General features: G+C 36.6%; 1 protein-coding gene across 3 annotated transcripts in view; it reads left to right on the top strand.

Moving 5' to 3' along the window:
- Positions 1-230: 230 nt before the first annotated feature.
- The window catches only part of LOC107690813 (pre-B-cell leukemia transcription factor 1-like), an 82,923-nt gene continuing 60,976 nt past the window's right edge, over positions 231-22,177 (top strand). For all 3 annotated transcript variants that reach the window (XM_016489227.1, XM_016489226.1, XM_016489228.1), the window contains exons 1-2: positions 231-683; positions 2,144-2,217. In XM_016489227.1, the coding sequence (XP_016344713.1) occupies positions 496-683; positions 2,144-2,217 (262 nt within the window). In that variant the 5' untranslated portion in view covers positions 231-495. The remainder of the gene's footprint in view (positions 684-2,143; positions 2,218-22,177) is intronic.

The following is a 22,177-nucleotide window of genomic DNA, read 5'->3' as shown; positions in this document are numbered from 1 at the left end:
TTTTTTTATCACAGAAAACCCAGGGCGCTCTTTCTAAATACATGTGTGCTATCAGAAATATTAACAAAAAACACACGTGCAGCGGACAAACATGAAGAGCAAGGCGCATTTCATCTTCCCTGTGCAATGATTGACGTGCGCTGAGAGACATGCGGAGGCGGGGCTACGCGGTCCCTGCGTCCAATCAGAATGCGTGGGCGGGGCCAAAGCATAGCAGAGTCTATGAGCTCTGAGAGCGCTACAATGTAACAAAAGCAGCGGGATGAAACAGTGAAATAACGCGCGAGTGTATGAAGCGCTGCCTTCACGCGGGACCTGATTAATAACACAGCACACACACACACCGGTGAGTTCAGTGGTTAAAGTGCCAATAGTGGCTCGAGCTGTGAGTGAGTGAGCGAGCTCAGGAGGACTGTGCTTACAAATTGCCGAGAGACTGCCAGAGGAATCTCCGCCGCAGCTGGACAGAGGACCGGAGGACCGGAGCGGGCCGACATGGACGACCAGCCGCGCCTGATGCACGCTCATGCGGCCGTGGGGATGAGCGGACACCCGGGCCTGTCTCAGCACATACAGGACAACACTGGAGCCACCGACGGAGACGGAAGGAAGCAGGACATTGGAGACATTTTACAACAGATCATGACCATCACTGACCAGAGTCTGGACGAGGCGCAGGCCAGGTGAGCTGTCACTCATCTCATCCGAAGATCTGGAATATTCATGCTGACTTTCATCTTCAAAACGCGATTGACATTTGATTAATTAGAATATAAAGTAAGATACACCTTTTACAAACAATAGCTATTCATTAAATTAATAAAAATAATTTTAAAAACATACTTGTAATAGAAAAAATATAATAAAAATATAATAATATAGCATTTGCACTTTTTATACAGTGCACTATATATATATATATATATATATATAATGTATGCATTGATTGCTTAAATATAGAAATGTAAAATAATATGTATATAACAATGAAACGTTTGTATACTATAAATACTATACTTTATGTATAGTATTTACACATATATATTTTTTAAATAATATAATTTACTTGACCAACACTATAAAAAAAACTTTTAGTAAGCTAATTAAAGATATGCCAAATTATGATAAATAACCTACACTACTACAGTTATTGTTAACACTGTAAATTCTTAATAAATTAATATGAGATCTCTTTCTAGAATCTACTGTAGTTTTTTAATGTCAGTTGGCATCTAATTCACTTTTTACTTATCAAGTGGCATTTTAAAAACAATTCTATTGTAGTAACAATAACGGCAGAAAAAAATATAGTTTAGGCAATATAGTTTAGATGTTTGACATCTTTATGATACTAGGCAATTAGCAAATATTTACATGCAGATCAGGAGTTATCGACTAAGTAGGCATCCAGAAATGGACTGATAACACAATCGCTGTTGTCAGTGTGTCCAAACACATGTAGTGTGTAGTGACAGACATCAGTGTATTCTTCTGACATGCAGTGCTCATTTATTGTCAATAGAAATGAACAGATGCCAAGATAGAATTTGACAGACAGCACTGAGACTCGTATCACACGTCTGATCGTGTCCCTTTAGGATGAATATTGCTCAGAACAGAGGTTTTTAATTCAATTAACTCAAATATATTTTATCATTTTATGTTTTTTTCCCCCTGTATATTTTAGAAATATTTGCAAATACAGTGTTATTGATTTGTATTAGTTAATAGTTTAAAAATGTAATCACTCCATTATTGCAATCATGTTAAATGTTTGAATACATTAATTAATCAAATTGATTGTTTTTGCGTATGGATGTGTTCAATAAAAAATCATGCATTTTTTTAAATGATAATTATTTTTTTTTAGTTATTACAATACATGCAAAGATACAAAAATATGAATGATTAATTACTGAAATAGTGCTAGTCACTAATAGAATTTTATGTTAATATTATGCATACTGTATGCATGCAAAATATGATAAACAGAGACTAGCATGGGTTTGCTCAGATCGGTATGTGCTTTTCATTTCACCACGATCACTGTACGTTCAGGCAACAGACAGATAAATAAGTCTTTGCTAGTGGAGTGAAATATCGTCTGTTCAGACGCTCACCGCGGCCTTGTGTTGTGTTTCAGAAAACATGCTCTCAACTGCCACAGAATGAAGCCAGCGCTCTTCAACGTCCTGTGTGATGTCAAAGAAAAAACAGGCAAGCCATGCTATGCTTTAAAAAAAATACACCGTTTTGTTTTTTTTATAACACTGGATATTTGTTGGACATCAAGTGCATTTGTTTACCAGTGTCTGGTCAAAGCTGTGAAAGCAAATTGTTGTCTTTTAATGGTTAGCACATGCCATGACATTTTTAGTTAAATAAATCCTCTCATAAAAAAATCTTCTAATTGGAAACACAGTGTTGTGTTGTAGTGGCATGTTGTTTTTCTGCATTGTGCATTGGATGTTTTAGAGTGTGGATTTCAGTGGGTAAATGTGGGTTTGTGGCGATCGTATAGTGAGGAAATGAAGGGAAACGTCTGTAGAAGTTCAGCTTCTTCAACCTCTGACTGCTAAATCATCTTTACTACTCTTGCACTGTACCGGACTTGTTTCTGTGCAAAAATCCAGCTATGTTCTGGTTAGGAAAGAGCAGGATTAAATTACAAACTGCCATAAGTTGCTTAGTTGAAATGTTTATTTAGTTGGCTACAGCGATGAATGAACATTGTGTTTGTGCATTTTTGAAGGGAAACCTCGTTTCATTTTGTGGAGCCTTTGCAATGATTAAAAACGTCGTGGATGTAAGAGTAGATGCTGAGAAAGGGGTTGAAGGTGACGTTTGTGGTCTGGTGTGTCAAGAGCAGAGCTGCTCAAAGCGACTTGTGTTTTTGTCTCGAGCCGAGAGAGGGTGGATTTGTGCTGGTGAGATACTGAGACGCTATTGATGTGGAAACGGTTCCAGCGTGTTTCACAGTCATTAGTGCATGAAATAAAAAGGACTAGATGAAGGATAAAGCAGATTTCTTTATCATTATCTCTCTGACTGCTCTGTTCCAGCTGTGAGGCCGTGGGTGGTTCTCATCTCTGTTTATTCGGTCTCAGTCTCCGCCGCCGTGATGGTTGGCGATGATGTTTTCATTGAGTTGGAGGCGCGAGCAGAGCGGGGGGGTTCTGCGGCCTGCTATGCGTCCGAGAGGGGAGTGAGTGACGCAGTTATGCGTGGAGTTTTACTCCCCGCCGTTTCTTTTTCGGTTTGTTTTTCTTTTCCGAGTTCACGCAGAGTTCGAGCGCGGAGCGACGTGGACGTATCCCAGACTGCTCTGCTCCTCTTTGCCCTTTTTCTGCAAAAATATGAAGCGACCGTCAGCTCTGGAAGACCGGTCGAAAAGACATGGAGTGAGGTTTAAGATGTGAGGTTTGTTTGTAAGAAAGTTGACACATCCATGGATGTTTATCATATCCAGGAAACCTCTTTGTAGGAATTATAGATGGATTCAAACGCTTCTACGTTGGTCGTGTCTAAAGGTGTTTCCGATTTTGAATGTTTACTGTCATTTCGCTTTGTTCTTCAGTCATTCAGTGTTTTTAATAGGCAAATCCGCAGACATACCGAGTTGTACGGTTGTTAACTTCATTTGTTTTGAAATCATGCAGGAATCAAAATAGCTCATGAAAAGTGTTTATTCTGTTTGGCGTCTGTGGATATGCTGGTTCCTTGGCAAAAGTGTGCAGGAGTGATGTTTGGATGAGTGTGTGTTTAGCACGATGGAGGACTGTAAAGCTAGTTTGCTAAGAGTTATTGCTGAAAACAAATCTGCAGAACTTACAGATCAACTTCTTTCACTAAAATTGCAATAAAATAGAATTGCCTTAAATTTTACTTGTGAGCATGTTTGCAAATACTTGATATTTGCAATACTGGAAAATAAGATAAAGATGTGTTTCTTTTAAAACTTTTTAGTAATTGCGTCTATCATATATTCTATTATGATTCTAGTAAATGGAGCTGGTAGTATTATGTACTCACCAAAGGAATTTATTTTGCATTTTGTCAGTATTTCTGTTAAAAACAAACAAGTAAACTCTATATTCTCATTTCAAGGTACAGTGCATCAGACAGAGATTTTGCAGAATTAGGTGGTTAAAATGTATAAAACAAAAAAAGTTAAAGATTATAAATATGTAGTCATGTGATTTAAACACGCTTACTTTCTCTGTCACTCTTGTGACTTAAAAGTGTATAGTCGAATATATATAACCTAATAATTTTTACACAATAACTAATTTAGCTATTTGTCTGCATTAAAAAAAAGTCTAAAGTCTGTTTAACAATGTTAACGTAACAATGTAACATTAAACGTGAGTAAAGATCTGATTGTGTTTGGTAAAGTGGAAAGTATCTCATATAGTTTTGCAGTTGAAACGTCCAATTTTATTTTAAAGCTCAAGATCACATCCAATCCTGTCAGTGAGTCTACAGTGTGTTTTTACAGTTCCTCCCAATGTGCCAATTGACACCTGCAGGGGAGTGCGCGGCCCTGGGTCACGAACCGACCTTTTGACCCCGCTGTATTTTTACTGGGATATAAAGGAACGATGGACGCAGAGGGAAATCTAAACAGCCACAGCGTTCTTCTGCTTGCAGAAGGAGGAAGAGATACTTTATTTTAGTCCAAACGTCGGAGACACCGCCGTATTTTCATGCCGCTCTTCTCTACTCGCTTTCATTCCAGTCATATTTTCTTTCTTGTCTGAGGAATGTGTCTGTGTGAAGCTTGTGTGTGTGCTTGCATACACTGTATGTCTTTGTATGGTATGTGTTGTAGTTTAGACACTTTGTTCAGAATCACTGTAAAATGATGATAAACACAAACCGCACATTTTATATTAATGCAGAATTGTTGCGCGCAGTTAGATTAATGGAATCATTTTTATGCAGATTACTAATTTTAATACATTTAACAATTTATTAAACATTGGTGTGTTTTATAATCAGTTTTTTATAAAAGCAGAGAGGTTGTGCATTATCTTGACTGTGTTTTGATGGCCTACCGTGGTAAAATCGCTGTAATGCATGGACTCTTATGGCTGTGCTATTGTTCAAGCTATATTTTATTTTCCCATCAAATAGCAAAAGAGTACAAAAAATACAGTTGTCTAATTTTTGCTTTGTTTTTTCTTCATGCGTACAAATCTAATGGCTTTAGTTTTTTTTTAATTCACCACATGCATGCAGTTTTAAAAATGCTTTTTAAAATGTAATTAGTGATGAGTTTCAAAACAGGTTCTAAACAGAAATAGAGCAATGCACTTGTTTACACGCTCATGAAACAATGGCAGTGTCTTGTCTCAGCGTCTGTGATCTTTGAAGCGTGCAGCACAGAATCGTGTTGGAAAGGATCTGGCACCAAATGGCTTTCCAAAAATACACTCTCAGATAATTCCAGCCAGTTTAGTTGGCTCACACGGACCCGATACCACGCAAACTCTCGTGTCGTTATTCTTCACTGCAAAATAACCCAGCCAGCACTTGAAAGGAGCCGTGCAAATACGTCTCTTTTTTCCCTCTTTGGTTTCATCTCAGTGTTTCTGACACATGGAGACTCGTCTCTATGGAAGCGGAATTCTTGAATCTCTTGGAACTTCAGAACGATGTCAAAGCATCTAATTGCTGAACGTCAGAGTTTGTTCTGTGACACCACCTTGAACCTCCAGCATTGACAAAGACGCAGTAGCGGCGCTCTGCCGTTGAGGAGTACGAGGGTTTGAGCACCTGTCAGAGATTTTACGTCGCATTCGAATAGTCGTTAACTTCAGAAAGCTCCAAATGAAGCTCTAATGGAAGCTGTTTATGCACTCGGTGGCTTGCTTGTTGTTGTTGTTGTTTTTTGTTTATTCCATTCTGGATAGATTTTTCTTTGCAAACACATTTTTCAGCTTTGTTTTTATGAGTGAAACGCTTTTCACATCGACTGTAGAAAATAGTTCTTTATCGTAAACAAGTCGGACTAAAAAATCTGAATAGGTAATTTAGATTTTGAGTGCTTTTGAGTGTCTCAAAACTGATATTTTGTACAGTACAAATAGTCAGTAACTCCAGACACCCTGGTTAGGTACTTTTCTTTTTAAATGTTAAAATTATATTTTATTTTATTATTTTTAATTCATATGTTTATAAAGCATTCATTTCTTAAGAGCTAATAGCTAGATAATATTATTTAATATTAGATATATTATATTTGATAAAAATATATATATTTTTTTTATAATATAACATTATTAGCTAATATGTATTTTAGCACATTAATATTTTTCAACATTATTTTTAGTTCAAAATTTTCTATAATCAGCAAAAATGCTTTTTAAAAACAGAAATAAAAAAAGAAATGGAAAAGCTCATTTAGTTATTGGTTTTAACACTAAATTATGTTTTTTTCTACATTATTTTTAATCTTAAAATTTCTATAATAAATTAGGTCTTTTTTGTGATAAATGAGAAGTTAATTTAGTTATTGGTTTTGACACTGTATATTTTTAATTTTTCTGTAATAAACTGTAATAAACAAGCTCTTCACTTTTTTTTCATTTTGTTTTTGCAAAGCTTTCACTGGCTTTGTAAAAACTGAAATATCAAAATGAAGAGCTCATTTAGTTATTGGTTTTAACACTGTGTGATGTTTTTTTTTATTGCAACCATCTGTAAGCATATGATGACGATTATAAATCTCAATCTTCTAAACGTCTGTCAAACCTCACAAATCTTGACTTGCAGTGTTTTCTCTCTGTGCAAACCTCAACAAAAGGCTAGTTTTCTTGTGGCATGTGTTTAAACGGTGTAAGGTTTAGCGCCTGGGGGTTCGGGTGATGTAATGCTATTTTTTGATGGGTGAGAATGAGGTGAGCAGAGGGCAGGGCGGGAAGATTTGACAGCGTTGAAACGAGCCAGAGATATGATTACTGCGAGCGCGTTCAGTTCTCTGGGTCCTGTGGGAAGCTCGACTCCTTACGGCTTCTCAGGCTGAACACACCAGTGCACACAGTATACACTTCTATAGCTCATTACAGATGGAATAAATCATCTACGGCAGCTTGGTTTCAAACCAGCAGACAGACGATTTAAGAGTGTGTGGCGTTAACAATGACATGCTTGATGTCACTAAATGGATTCAAGAGGGCGTCTGTTACAATGATATTAAAAACAGCCAATTGTGGTGGAATTTTGTGCATTAAGCCACTTCATAAATAGAATTGTTTTCGAGAATCTCAAAATATGCAAATACTTGCAAATACTACCTTATTATTTGTACTATTGCTGCAGTACACTGTGCACAGTATGAACATTTTCACTTTGTATTGAATATTACCTGCTACAATCGCCAAATTGCTTTTTTTTTTCAATTATTTTTTTTTGTTTAATTGGAAAATATTAAATCTTCCATGATTCTAACATCTTTTTTGATTCATAATTTGAACAGACTGCCAAAAGTTAAAATTGAATTAATTAAAAATGCTAAATAATCCTGTTTTATTTCCAAGACAAAAATGCAGATCACTACTATTTTTAAATGATTTCAATGAATTAATTCCCACTAATTCACTTACTATATATTTATATTTATATATATATTCATATATTTTTATAGTATACATACATAGTATACTGTGTATACATACATATATATATATATATATATATATATATATACTCTATATACAGTGTACTACGTAAGCCCATTTCCACCACCGAATAAAAAAAATAAAAAAGGAGATTGCAACTTTTTTCTCGCAATTATTATTATTTTTTTCATTTTATTTCTCCCATAAAATACAAAAAAATAGAAAAGGTAATTGCAACTTTTTTATCTCACAATTCTGTCTTTTTCTCTTCAGAATAGCGAGTTTACATCTTGCAATTCTTTACCAAATATAAAATAAAGACAATTGCAGATTTTCCTCACATTTACAAGTTTATATCTGATAATTTGGAATTTATTGTAAGATATAACTTGCGATTGTGAGAAAAAAAAAGACGGAGATAAAAAAGTTGCACATGCTTTGAAATAAACAAGAAAAGATGTGCAATTGTTTATTTTTCATGCACGATAGTTATTGCAATTTATCATTTGCATTTATCATTGCTTTTCCAGATCTGACTCGATTAGGCCTCGACTCCACATTCACCCCTGTTGAGTAACACAAGTGTGTAGCATTGAGTGGATTGGTGCTTCCCTCAGGTTTCCGATCAGGTGTGTGATTCCTGAAAACAAAGAAAGCAGGTCATTTTCTCCAGCACAGCTGCCTGAAATCATTTGTTGTGCGTGCATCGATACTCTGTGCGCAGGGCCGTCACTGACACACGGCCAGCCTGGTCTCTCAGTGCTAATACGCTCTGCTTTGTCTTTCATTCTCTGTGTGTTTTTTTAAACATGCTGATGCAGCATCTCCGCCGAGTGCCAACGAGCAGGATGAGAATCACATCTGTTGGACCGGCTCATCATCCTTCAAGCGGAAACGCTAAAGCCTAATCCAGCTCATAATAGAGGCGTGCATACTGACTGGCAGCGCGCGGCCGGCGTGGCGTTTTTTGGAACGGCTCCGGCAGGCTTTTGCAGAAATGAGATTAGGAGAAGCACGCAAAAGCAGTTACGGAGAGATCTGTCATCGTTTTCTCTGAGTATACACTATACAGTGTACTACGTAAGCCCATTTCCACCACCGAATAAAAAAAATAAAAAAGGAGATTGCAACTTTTTTCTCGCAATTATTATTATTTTTTTCATTTTATTTCTCCCATAAAATACAAAAAAATAGAAAAGGTAATTGCAACTTTTTTATCTCACAATTCTGTCTTTTTCTCTTCAGAATAGCGAGTTTACATCTTGCAATTCTTTACCAAATATAAAATAAAGACAATTGCAGATTTTCCTCACATTTACAAGTTTATATCTGATAATTTGGAATTTATTGTAAGATATAACTTGCGATTGTGAGAAAAAAAAAGACGGAGATAAAAAAGTTGCACATGCTTTGAAATAAACAAGAAAAGATGTGCAATTGTTTATTTTTCATGCACGATAGTTATTGCAATTTATCATTTGCATTTATCATTGCTTTTCCAGATCTGACTCGATTAGGCCTCGACTCCACATTCACCCCTGTTGAGTAACACAAGTGTGTAGCATTGAGTGGATTGGTGCTTCCCTCAGGTTTCCGATCAGGTGTGTGATTCCTGAAAACAAAGAAAGCAGGTCATTTTCTCCAGCACAGCTGCCTGAAATCATTTGTTGTGCGTGCATCGATACTCTGTGCGCAGGGCCGTCACTGACACACGGCCAGCCTGGTCTCTCAGTGCTAATACGCTCTGCTTTGTCTTTCATTCTCTGTGTGTTTTTTTAAACATGCTGATGCAGCATCTCCGCCGAGTGCCAACGAGCAGGATGAGAATCACATCTGTTGGACCGGCTCATCATCCTTCAAGCGGAAACGCTAAAGCCTAATCCAGCTCATAATAGAGGCGTGCATACTGACTGGCAGCGCGCGGCCGGCGTGGCGTTTTTTGGAACGGCTCCGGCAGGCTTTTGCAGAAATGAGATTAGGAGAAGCACGCAAAAGCAGTTACGGAGAGATCTGTCATCGTTTTCTCTGAGTATACACTGGAGCACAATCACATTACCTTATGAATTATGCAAATTGTCAGTGGCCTAATTGAGATGTGTTAATCATATTAAGAAGCTCAATAGCTGGAATTTAACTGTGATGCTATTTGGTAATTAAGCACGACGGCAAGTTTGGGGGGCTGCTTGTGGAAGATGATGTTGGAGTGTTTATACATCTGTCTGTCTGTCTATACAGGCATTAGAGAAATTATAGCTTGACTTTGTTTAGCCTTGACAGTATTCAGTATGTGATTAATTGAAATGAAAACAACTGATTCACGGAAATGATTCAGACTTACCAACTCCGATGCCGTCTTCACTACTGACGTTAAAATGAGACACTATTAAAACATTCTCATAGGTATAAGTTGCAAAATTTGTCTAATAATGATGTCTTTAGGAAATAAAAAGCATGATAAATAAGTGAATTGCTTTGCAAGTGATTGCACAATTGCATAATTTGATATATCACATGCAAAATCCTTGGAGTTGAGATCTGGTTCAGAGAATATTTTGAGTAAAATAGACTAAACTTTTTTCATGACATTTGGTTTTATTTGAAATGTCTGTATTTTAAAATAGTTGAAAGCATCATTAGCAGATCTATTAAGGAACCAAAATCATTAAAACATTAAATTCATTACTATACTTATTCCTAATACAGCCAAAACGAAAATCCACTTTTTTTTAAAGAAATGAATACCTTTATTCAGAAAGGATGCAATAAATTGATCAAAAGTGACAGTAAATACATTTGTAATGCTACAAAAGATTTCTATTTCAAAAAAATGCTGTTCTTTTGAACTTTATATTCATCAAAGATGTTTCATGTTTCCACAAAAATATTGGGCAGCACAACTGTTTTCAACATTGATAATAATCAGAAATGTTTCTTGAGCAGCAAATCAGCATATTAGAATGATTTCTGAAGATCATGTGACACTGAAGACTGGAGTAATGATGCTGAAAATACAGCTGCGCATCACAGAAATAAATTACATTTTAACAGATATTCACATAGTAAACATTTATTTTAAATGCTAATAATATTTAATATTTTTACAGTTTTTACTGTATTTTTGATCAAATAAATGCAGCCTTGGTGAGCAGAAGAGACTTCTTTCAAAAACATGAAAAATAAAACAACCTCAAAGACCCTCTAAATTGCAAAATCATTGTCTACTAGTGTCAATTGTATTGATTAGCTGTTGCAGGCCTGATTCCTAATATTTGATATATTGGCCAGCCCCAGTGATTTTGTGCCATACAGAGACAAAACCATTATAAAATGGCAGATTCACCAATGTAATAAAACCTCACAGACTGAATGCGCCTCGTAAACTGCCTCAGAATCTGTTCTTTCGTCAATAGATTGTATCTTGTGCTCAAACGGGCTCTGCTCACAGAGATATGAATGTGCGGCGCATTAGACGAGATGGCGCTCAGTGCATTAGACCGAGACGCTGTGGCGATTTTATCTGGCCGTTTGCTTTGTGTCGCTCGTCGTAAAGTTAGGTGGAGACACGCTCGGCCCTCCGTTACTGCCAGCTTTCTTGATATGTTACGACTTTAATCAAATCTGAAAATTTGTAATGTGCATTAAAGTGAACGTGAAGTGCTTCTCGCGAGCGCTGTTGCCATACCAACCCCGGAGGAGTCGTCTGTCTTTAATGCGCGGTTGGGAATCTGGTTTCCTCCCCCTCGCCGTCACTGGCTCACAGAGAGACGGAGACTAGAGGCCTCTCTCCACGTACTGGAAATGACACAAATTAATATACACTACTTAAACTAGAGCAAGATTAACGACTGCCTTTCGCTGCAGTTTAGTCCTACTGTCAGTTGCCGGGTGTTCCTTGGACAAAATCAACACTAATCAACATTTATCCCACTTTTGCCCTGGGCTCTCAGGATGCAGGGATCTGAACCCCCATCCCCCCGCCCCCGCCATGCTTTTCACCTCTCATCCAGCACGTTCATACATCACCCGCTCTCTACATCAGCACCTCTCTCCAGCACATCGCATTACAGACGTGATAGATTTACGTCTTTATTTGCATCTGACCACATCAAGTCTCTTGAAAGCGTGTGTGCATGTGCTTTTGTGATATTACATAGGTTTAGAAATCACAAGTTTGGGGTCGGTAAGATTTAAAAAAAATGTTTTTAAGTGTGTTCTTCTCACCAGGACTGCATTTATTTGATCAAAATAACTGTAAAATTCTGAAATATTATTACAATTTAAAATAGCTGTTTTCTATGTGAATATATGGTCAAATGTAATTTATTTCTGTGATCAAAGTTGTATTTTCAGCATCATTACTCCAGTCTTCAGTGTCACTTCAGAAATCATTCTAATATGCTGATTTGCTGCTCAACAAACATTTCTGATTATTACCAATGTTGAAAACAGTTGTGCTGCTTCATATTTTTGTGGAAACTGTGTATGACATCAATCAGAGAATGTTAGCATGAGAAAATTAACTGCATTCATGTTTTATGTCTGGGGTCTCCGAGAACGCGAGCGTAAGTAATGTAGCATTTTTCATGAAGGACGTTTGAAGCATATTATTTGAGTTAAGTTTAAATATTGTTTACGTATAATGTATATGTTTCTGTATATTAATTTCTCCTACCGTTAGGAAAAGTCATGAAATTTGATATTTGAATATTACCAATCATGAGTTTTACAGTGAGGCCCCTTTTTGAGAATTATTACTGGATTTTGATTGGTGTACAATGATTTGAACATCAGGTCTAGATAGGTTTACAGTGAAAATTGTTTAAATATAACTAAATAATGTATGATACACTGCTGTTCAAAAGTTTGAAATATTTGAAATATATATATAAAAAAAAAAATTCAGCAAGGATGCATTAAAATTGTTCATTTATAATGTTACAAAACATTTTTTTAACTTTTTATTTATCACAGAATCCTGAAAAACAAAATGTGTCACAGTTTCCACAAAAATATGAAGCAGCACGACTGTTTTCAACATTGATAATAATCAGAATTGGTTCTTGAGCGGCAAATCAGCATATTAGAATGATTTCTGAAGATCATGTGACTGGAGTAATGATGCTGAAAATTCAGATTTGCACGACAGGAATAAATTACATTTGAACAGATATTAAAATAGGAAACCGCTATTTTAAATTGTAATAATATTTCACATTTTTACAGTTTTTATTGAATTTCTGATCAAATAAATGCAGCCTTGGTGAGCAGAAGAGACTTCAAAAACAATAAAATATCTTACCAACCCCAAACTTTTGATCATATAATGTAGTTGACTTCGCTAATTGACTAAATGATTTGTTGGAAGTCTAGCAAACCGTAATTACCCATCCTTTGTTGCCAGTTTGAGCTAATGCATATGATTCAGTGGTGACATTATAAATCAATACAGAAATGATTTTTCCTGTGTGCTTCCCCTCAGAGACTTGAGAAACGCCACCATCTCGCTCTCTCTCCTCCTGTATGAATAGCCTGGCTATGCAAATCGCTCATAATTAGACATGCTAATATATGGCAGTAATAAGCCACTGTCTGTCGTTATGTCTGCCAGTCTTCCCATTGTGTCCAGCGAAAAATGTGTCTTTAAAATAACGCTTCCCACAGTTCTCTGTCATCCTCATAGACGCGTCTCATAAAAACCATCAATAATTGCCTCATTTATGTACATTTCTCTGTGTTTTAGACAGTGAAATGAAGCTGTTGATATGAGTTGATATTATGGAGTAATACCTTTTTTGATGGTTTGTACATATAATAAATCTATGGACACTTACAGCAATTTAGCACGCTAGTTGATTGTGAAAGTGTCCGGTCTCATGTGTCTCTTTTACCATCTCAAAATAGTCCCCTCGACGCAGTGCTCGTGGCACGGAAATGTTTTTTTAAGGAAGCATGTGGAGCCTTGTGCCCCCTGAAAGGAAACAAATGTTTGGGAGAAGCAGAGAGCGGCGGTTTTGGCCGCTTTCCCAGCACAGACGCAAGAGCCATCGCGGGCTCCGGAAGACTGAAGTTCCTCCTGCACACGCAAGAACCGGCCGCAGCGTTTCCAGCAGAACTGCATGCAGTGTTGTTTAATGCTTGAAGTCGACATTCTGTAGTCCAGAACTCGTCTCGCCTTGCTTACACACATCACGATGAGCCGTTTTCTATCAGATCATGCTGTAAAGTGCTTTGGAAAGCAGCAGTTATGCTCAGTTAAATCCTAGTGGTTTTTGGAAAATAGCGTCATCTTTTTCTAGCTAGATCAGCACTTGTGAAGTCATGCAACCTCTTGTGCTGTCAGGGATGTGGAAGATGAAACAGGTGCTTGTCATTGGAGTGGTCAGCTGAGGACAGACGGCAGGCCGCTTTGTGTTATATGAAACTACAGCCTTTGATCAGCAGTTGTGGAATGTGTTCTAAAAACTCTTCTAAAGATTCCTTCAGAGTGGTTTTCAGGGTACAAGATGTGCTAGAGTTTTTTTTTTTTTTTTTGAGTAATCCAAGTCAGTTTAGTTGTGAGTATTTTCTTTGGCGTTTTCTGACTGGTGGCCCAGAACACAGTCTGTGGATTGAGATGAGCACTAGCAGACATGCTGCTCTTCTCTGCTCCGTCATGCTTCATTTCCCTCATCCAACACCCCCAAATTCAGCTCAAACACAATCCTGCTTTATGACTGATGCATTTGTGAGTTCACTCGCCTAATGTAAATGTAAGCCAGATTTTTGGGCATCAACAAAAACTTTCCATATTCTAGTTCAAACTCTGAGGGTGCATTCACACTAGAGCTGTTTGCTGTCAGAGATTCGCACCTTATGAACCAGGGTGTTATTTATAAAGACGTGCATAGAATGATCCTAAACGTAAGCGTACAATTGCTCCTATGAACGATTTATAAAACATCCATATGTACCAGTGTTATTTCAGTATCATTGATATACTACTATAGTTTTTAAGATTTTAAATTAAACTCTTTTCTTATATTTTCTGTTTTCACTTTAATTTTAGCTAAAGTATTAGTAATTTTGTTGTGTTTTTGTCAATTTTTGTAACTGGTATATATATAGTTTGTATTTATTTTTATTTATTAGTTTTAGTTATTTTAGTACTTCAGGTTAAACGGAAAGAAAATGTGAAATGTTGCATTGGGAATTAGCTGAAATTAAAGTTTTTTTATTATTATTATTGTTTCAGTTAACATTTATTTTGTTTCAAGTAACTAAATGTTAGGGTTAGTGTTTTTTTGTTTCATTAATGGTTAAAGAAAAAAAAAAAATCCAAAATGCATTCCTCTTCATAAACCACAGTTCATCTTAATAGTTTATTCATGCTTTCTTATCAGGAAAATATTATTGCAATTAATTCATTAATTAATTCAGTTAATTAATTTATCACAAAGCAATTTAAATATTTCTGATTTGTGCATAATCTAAATGCATATTGTGATTGCATATTTTTCTATCCTTATTTGTAATCAATGTTGGATTGTTTTAGTAACTGGTATATGAGCACAAAAGTTTGTACATATGCGCTTGAGTTGTATGTATGCATATTTTCATGCCAGTTTTTGCTTTTATAAATCCCATTTTTCTCTCACTTTTGATGTAGGATGCAATCCATGGAATTCAGGATCAAATCCAATCATACATGGGTTTTAGTATATAGTATATAGTCCCAGACCTCGGTTTGATGTCAGAATTTAGTTTGCTTGATTGGTGTGAACATCTGTATGGTCCACAGTTGCTATGGAAGCAATCCTGACTAACTTGCAGAGGTGTAATGCCGTTGATAATGTGTTTCATTGAATTTTGCATCAGACAGTGAGTGTTTGGTGGTCCATTGACATGCTGTCTGAGGCTGAGACGAGATCAAACCAACTACGAGAGCAGCTCTAGAAATCAAAGTTGGCCATAAGTTAAAGCACGTGCATTTGCTCATCTGCAGGTTTCTTCTGGTGATCAGTAGAGTGCTTGCATGGTAAGAGTAGCATGCAGTGCTCTTAATGAAATTGCCAGTCAGCGTTGTCATTATCTGCTCGTGCTCTGACTGAATTCATCAGACTGCTGATGGGTTTTCTCCTGTTTACTTCTTGTGGTGTAGATCACCTCCAACTTCATCTCCTGCAAGATAAAGGCTGGAGGTTAACATAACCTTGATAAAACGCTCATCTCATGCACTCGATCCATCTTCCACCATCATGGAGTATGAAAATGAAGCCGTCGAGAGCGACGCAATACGGAGCAGTTAAATGGGCCATTTCAGATGTTTTGTGTAGCTCACCGACTACGAAATCTCCCCCATCGTGCCTGTGCAGTCCATTTTCCACCGCTTTCAGTCGCCTCTTATCTCCATTCCTCTCGTTACCCATCTCTCCTCTGCTCTCAAAGCCACCTCACCTCGTTTTTTCCCCCTCTTCTTTTCTATTCACAACCCATTTGTGTTGCCAGCCAGCAACACAAATTAGGAATATACAGCCTGGTGTCAAAACGAGCGCTCATAAAATATTAACAGCGTATAGGAAATTTTACATGGCAACATTCTTTTTCATTTTCAGGTCTGTCAGCACAAGCTGTGGTGCAGCTATTTGTGCGCTCGCATCTATTTTAATGCTGCTTATTTGGAGCCATTTTCCCACGCCATCTTTTTTTATATCTTCTCAGAGTCAAAGGTAGAGCATTTTAAAGACCTCCATTAATCCAAATTTTTGTCAGCGATTTCAACACTTTTGGACTGAATGTCTTGTTTAGCCAGACTTTATGCCAATTGTCAATAGCCACTCTGCAGTTTATTGCCTCTTTTGAGGTTTGTTACTGCCATAGTAAAATGCAAAAACGCACATTAAACATGCACAATGGGAGTGGATGCTGGCAATGCATCGGCCAGGCAACAATTTTTTCCTCATAAGCCAACATTGTAGCAGTTTGGGAACTTGTAAACATGACTTTGTTTGCTGGTGGATGGATAAACCTATGCACCTTGATTCATGGCAATTAACCAAAGCCAACCAATCAGACTGGAGCTTTGCCATAATGAAAAATGTCTATTTTTGCATGCAGTATGCATGAGAAGATCTGTGCTTTTCCCTACAAAAATCCCATAGTGATTGTATAAATATGGTGTATATACATGTCTCAATCACTACAGCTGTTGTGGGATGGTCACGCAATTATGAATGCAGGCCAAACCACGTCGTTCCAAACTTTTATTACTTTTTTCTTCACAAAAGGAGAAATTCAGAAGATTGTGCAATTAGCTTTTTTTTCCATGCAAGTACAATGCATGTTCAAAAAGACCGTGAAATATCATTAAAATTAATCTGTATGACTATATACTCTATTCCAGGTGTTTTGAGGTCATTAACTTTGTGTAATTATCATTTTGCTTTGATAATCTTCTTTTTAGTGAGCTGTTGCAACCACATCATTGAGTCAGTAAGTTATTCACAAGACAGAAAAGTGAATGAATCATTCATACTGCTTTTGTGAACTGGATTAACTTTTACATTGAAAGGATTTGACTCAAAAGAATGATTCGCTCACAAATCAGACCTGTTGGTTCTCATGATTGTGCCAAGGACACTTAAAGATGAGTCTGCTTTTCACATAAAGCTGTTGTTTGACTTGGAATATTCAGTTCTTGTTCATTATATTTGCATGGAAATTAATGACATTTTGATGACATTTTACATTTTTAAATAATAAAAATATGTATATTCATATACAGTACCAGTCAAAAGTTATCAGCATATTAGTATGATTTCTGAAGGATCATGTGACACTGAAGACTGGCGTAATGATGCTGAAAATTCAGCTTTGATCACAGAAATAAATTACATTTTAAAATATTTTCAAATAGAAAACAGTTCTTTTAAATTGTAATAATATTTCACAATATTACAGTTTTTACTGTATTTTTAATCAAATGAATGCAACCTAAATTCAAAAACTTAAATAAAAATCTTAAATATTACAAACTTTTGACCGGTAGTGTATAATTATCATATTTATTTAAAATCTGATTTTTAAAATCATACTTAAAGGGATAGTTCACCCAAAATATGAAAATTCTGTCATTTAATTACTCACCCTCATGTCGTTCCAAACCCGTAAGACCTTCGTTCATCTTCGGAACACAAATTAAGATATTTTTGATGGAATCTGAGAGCTGTCTGACCCTGCATAGACAGCAAGGGTCCTTAAACCATCAATGTCCAGAAACGTAGCAAGGAGATCGGCAAAATAATCCATGCGACATCAGGGGTTCAACCGTAATATTACGAAGCTACGAGAATACTTTTTGTGCGCAAAAGAAAAAAAAAAAAAGACTTTGTTCAACAATTCGTCTCCTCCGTGTCACCCTGGTGCCATTTTGTAGAATATCAGCTGGACGCAAACAGCGTATGCTGTTCTGTGTCAGCTGTGAGCTCTCAGAATGCATCAAAAATATCATAATTTGTGTTCCGAAGATGAACTGAGGTCTTACAGATTTGGAACGACATGAGGCTGAATTAACCATGACTGTGAATTGTCATTTTTGGGTGAACTATCACATGCATTGCATCTAAATTACGACCTGTTTAACACGTCAGTCTGGACTGATTTATCTTCTGGTCGTCAGATGATGGATTCAGCGTCTCTTTATCTACATGCTTCATGACACCTCTCTGAGTACGTCTGTCCAGGTGGGCGGGGATGAACCCTGAACTTGCCTTTTCATGGGATGACGCCAATAAAAACGAGATGTCAATCATCCTGCGCTGCTGTGGTGTGTTGGAGCCTGTCCAGCTGTCCTTCAGTCCCTCGAACCGTCACTCAACGTCCCACCATCCAGCCTCTCAACACCAGCGACAGAATCTCAATGATGTTCTTACGAAGTCACATTCCCTTTGATAGGATGTGAATTACGGCCGTCCTTAAGTAGGTGTTGAGGAGCGCCGTGCTGGCGGTACTTTTATTAATCAGCTCTGACACGTTTCATTGTTATTCTTGTCCACTGACAGGTCTCATAGTCTTGATTGGACCTCTGCTGCGGGTTTACAACAGACGGGTGAAACTGAAAGAGCATCAAGTGGAAAAGGTCTCTCTGAATGTCTGTGATCTCTGGTCAGAAACATGACGCTAAACCTGCACATTCGTTGTGTGCTGGATCGCAAGTATAAGAACAAAAAAAATAGCATAGAATGCAATTGTACAATATTTTGATGGCAAAACTTGTAGCACAGCTGGACCAGTTGATGGACTGATTTACATTCACATATTTTTTGTGTGCAAATTTTGGCGTATTGCATAGAAATGATTTGGAAATTGTAATTGCGACATGCTGTTCATTTAAGTGATTTTGGTCTTATTTTGATTTCTTAACAAAGACTAGAAATGTTTTTAGTGCTAGTGCAACAAATTGAAGAGCAAATATGTGCATTAGGTGAGTAATTGATGCTGTAAATTTTATAATTCTTGTGCTTCCACAGAGAATGATGGGAAATGTTGCACAAATCACTATTCTCTAAACAATGTGTGTGAAAATGCATTTGAACATTTCTAATTAAAACTTATCCTGATCGTTATTAGCCTTTCACCTTTTAATTGACACACCCCCTACACGGAAAGCCGTTTCTGATTGGCTAAATAGGGAGGGCCAGCTCGTGTGATTGGCGTACATAAAAGTCTCGCAGTATTATTGCATAATGATCGTAACACTTTGGACAGTGTTGTATGATCAATTCAAACATGTAATCAAAGTAAATTTGTTAAATTACTGTAAAATTGCTAGATTGACTTTTCCGGTAAATCCATCATATCTATCAATCAACGGCTTTTCATGTTTTACCATTAACATTCCAGTTTTCTCAATCTGTCCAGTTAGACAACAGTTTTCTGACTTCTGAGGGATCAGGGTTGTTATAGTTAACTAAACCTAAAACCATAAAAAATGTTACTTGAAATAAAATAATTAATTAATATATATATATATATATATATATATATTATTTAAGCTAGTTGCCAAGGCATTTCTCATTTTCATTCAGTTTACCTTGATGTACTAAAATAACTAAAACTGAAATAAATATTAATAGAAAGTAAATATTTAAAAGAACATGACAAAATTAAAATGAAAACAAAACTGAGAAATAAAAACTAATTAAAAATATTAATAAAAAAAGTAAAAATTAATCACTGATGCTAAAATAACTGCAAAAAATGCAAGACGTCACACAATACTATCCAGTGGCAGCTCTGATGAATAAAAAAAACATTTTTAGTCACATTTTAAAATTGCACCGCTCATGCCTGAGATGCTGAAAAAACAGCGAGTCAAAAACGTCCATCTAGATCATGTTTACACAGAATAAACAATTAAAACAATGCAGTGGAACACAAATTATTTTCTGGTATTTCTCAAAAGCCCCAATTACTTTGGTTTTATAATTAACAAAATATAGTTTAGATCTTTAACGTGATCTTCTTGAATGCAAAACATTCTTAAGAGATCATATTGGGGTGTGTTTATTCTGATCTCCTGAACCGGTCGAGTTAATGAACAGAATCGTCTTCTAGCACAAACTCCCCAAACGCACTGGTAGCGTCGCGCTAATGATGCAGCCCAGCTCAGGTAGCTGTCAGGCCGCTGTGATTAATTAAATCCAAAACTAGGCCAATTTGTCACTTTCTGTGGTGTGGTCGGATAAAGAGACTCGTGCTGCCATCTCTTCACTCTTCCATACATTACTCCTTCAATATACGGGCGGGATATTTTTCACAACGTCTTAATTGCTGCATTGGAAGGGCTCGGCAAATGTGAAATTCCTTTTAAAACACGTCGAGTCGTCGGAGCAGCCAAGCCAAACACGCGCTCAATTGCCTGACCTACACCTAGAGGTGACTTTTTGCCAATATGACTTTTTGCCTAATAAATCAAGAGCCGACGCTTGATTTATTAGGAATGTGAAAGAGACGGTTGGAGATATTCTTCTAAATGTCAGCGCCGGTGCTGTTGGCGATTTGTTTGATCTCATGTAGTCGCTCTCTGACTCTCTGTTAAATCTGTCAGCAGTCAGTCCCAAACGATCGCCTGTATGCAAACGGCCCACGTCATCCAGCGGGTCTCGACGGAGAAAGACAGGTGTCTACTGTACACATCCATCAAGTCCCTACCCAACTTGCGTTTTAGAACGGATGACTGTCAAGACGGTTCCTTCAGCGTCTGAGGATGAGAGGTTGGTAAGGAGAGGTCATCGACGCTCACAAGGTGTGTCAGTCGCGTCACCACGGTCAGATTGAGGGTTTGAGGGATGTTATCTTGTTGACAGTCGACTGCCGACGCAGCAGAGACGATCTCTGCTTCCATCCAACGTCTTAACAGAGGAAAAGCAGAGAAATTCCAGTACAGACCAACACAAAGTGTACAAAAAGCAGCACACATTTCAGCAGAATCGGAGCAACTCTATACATTATTGCATGTTCTTTTATGAAATATTTTTGGTGGGAAAATATATTTCTAATGTCACAAACGTCTGAGATAAATTAGATGAAAAAAAAAAATAGTGTACTATACTTGGAAAGTATATGATACATTATTGCATGTTCATTTACAAGATAATTTTAACAAGAGTTTGTTAATGTTCAATACAATGTTTATGCATCATAAGTGTAACGAAACCGCGCTACTCATTTGAACCGAACTCAAGCTACTACTGTCAAATGTGCATTTCTGAGAGACAAAAGAAGGTAATATTATTGATATTGCAGCCTGCACTGAATCAAAGTCAAGAACACAAACCTGTTTCATGATTTGAAACCATATCACTCGTTAGAAAATGCAGAAACTAAGAAAATAATTTTTCTATTAAGATATTTATTTTGTTAAGGAAAAATGACTGGAAGAGTGTAAAGAATTCAAAAAACGTGAAGCGTTTGTCATTTTCTGACCTTAAAGTATAGTTTAACACCACAGTTAATGGTCTGGTTTCTACTACTTTCACTTAGGAGCAAAAATCTGCCTTTAAACTTGAAAGAAATAAAGATCTGAAATGTATAGTGATAATTATACCGGCTGATAATGAAAAATATTATTGTGATAATTTTTTTGGCCATATCGCCCAGCCCTACATTTTCATTTACAAAATATTTTTGGTTAGAAAAAACACACTTTGTTTTTGCTCCATAGTAAAAATTTGCAAAATTTTTATACTGCACAGTAATAATACAGTGTATATATATGTTTTGAAAATCACAATTTTCTGGAATAAATTAAGTGGAAAAAATAACTATACAATACAAGTTATTGCATGTTTCTTAATACACTACTTGAAAACAATATATGATACACTATTGCATGTTTATTTATGAAAGGTTTTTGGGTTTGTTTTCACTCCATGACAAAATTGGCAACAAAATGTATAGTTCACTCAGGATTAAATTATATCTATTTTTAAATATCACACATGTCTGGGATAAATTAAATGGAAAAAATCTATATACTTGATTATGCTCTTTTGAAATGCTACTATTTGCACGTTAAA

Source organism: Sinocyclocheilus anshuiensis, unplaced genomic scaffold, assembly GCF_001515605.1.
Source record: "Sinocyclocheilus anshuiensis isolate Anshui unplaced genomic scaffold, SAMN03320099.WGS_v1.1 scaffold1753, whole genome shotgun sequence".
In the NCBI taxonomy this organism is placed as follows: Eukaryota; Metazoa; Chordata; class Actinopteri; order Cypriniformes; family Cyprinidae; genus Sinocyclocheilus; species Sinocyclocheilus anshuiensis.
Note: the sequence above shows the minus strand (reverse complement) of the source record. Positions and strands in the feature narration are given on the sequence as shown.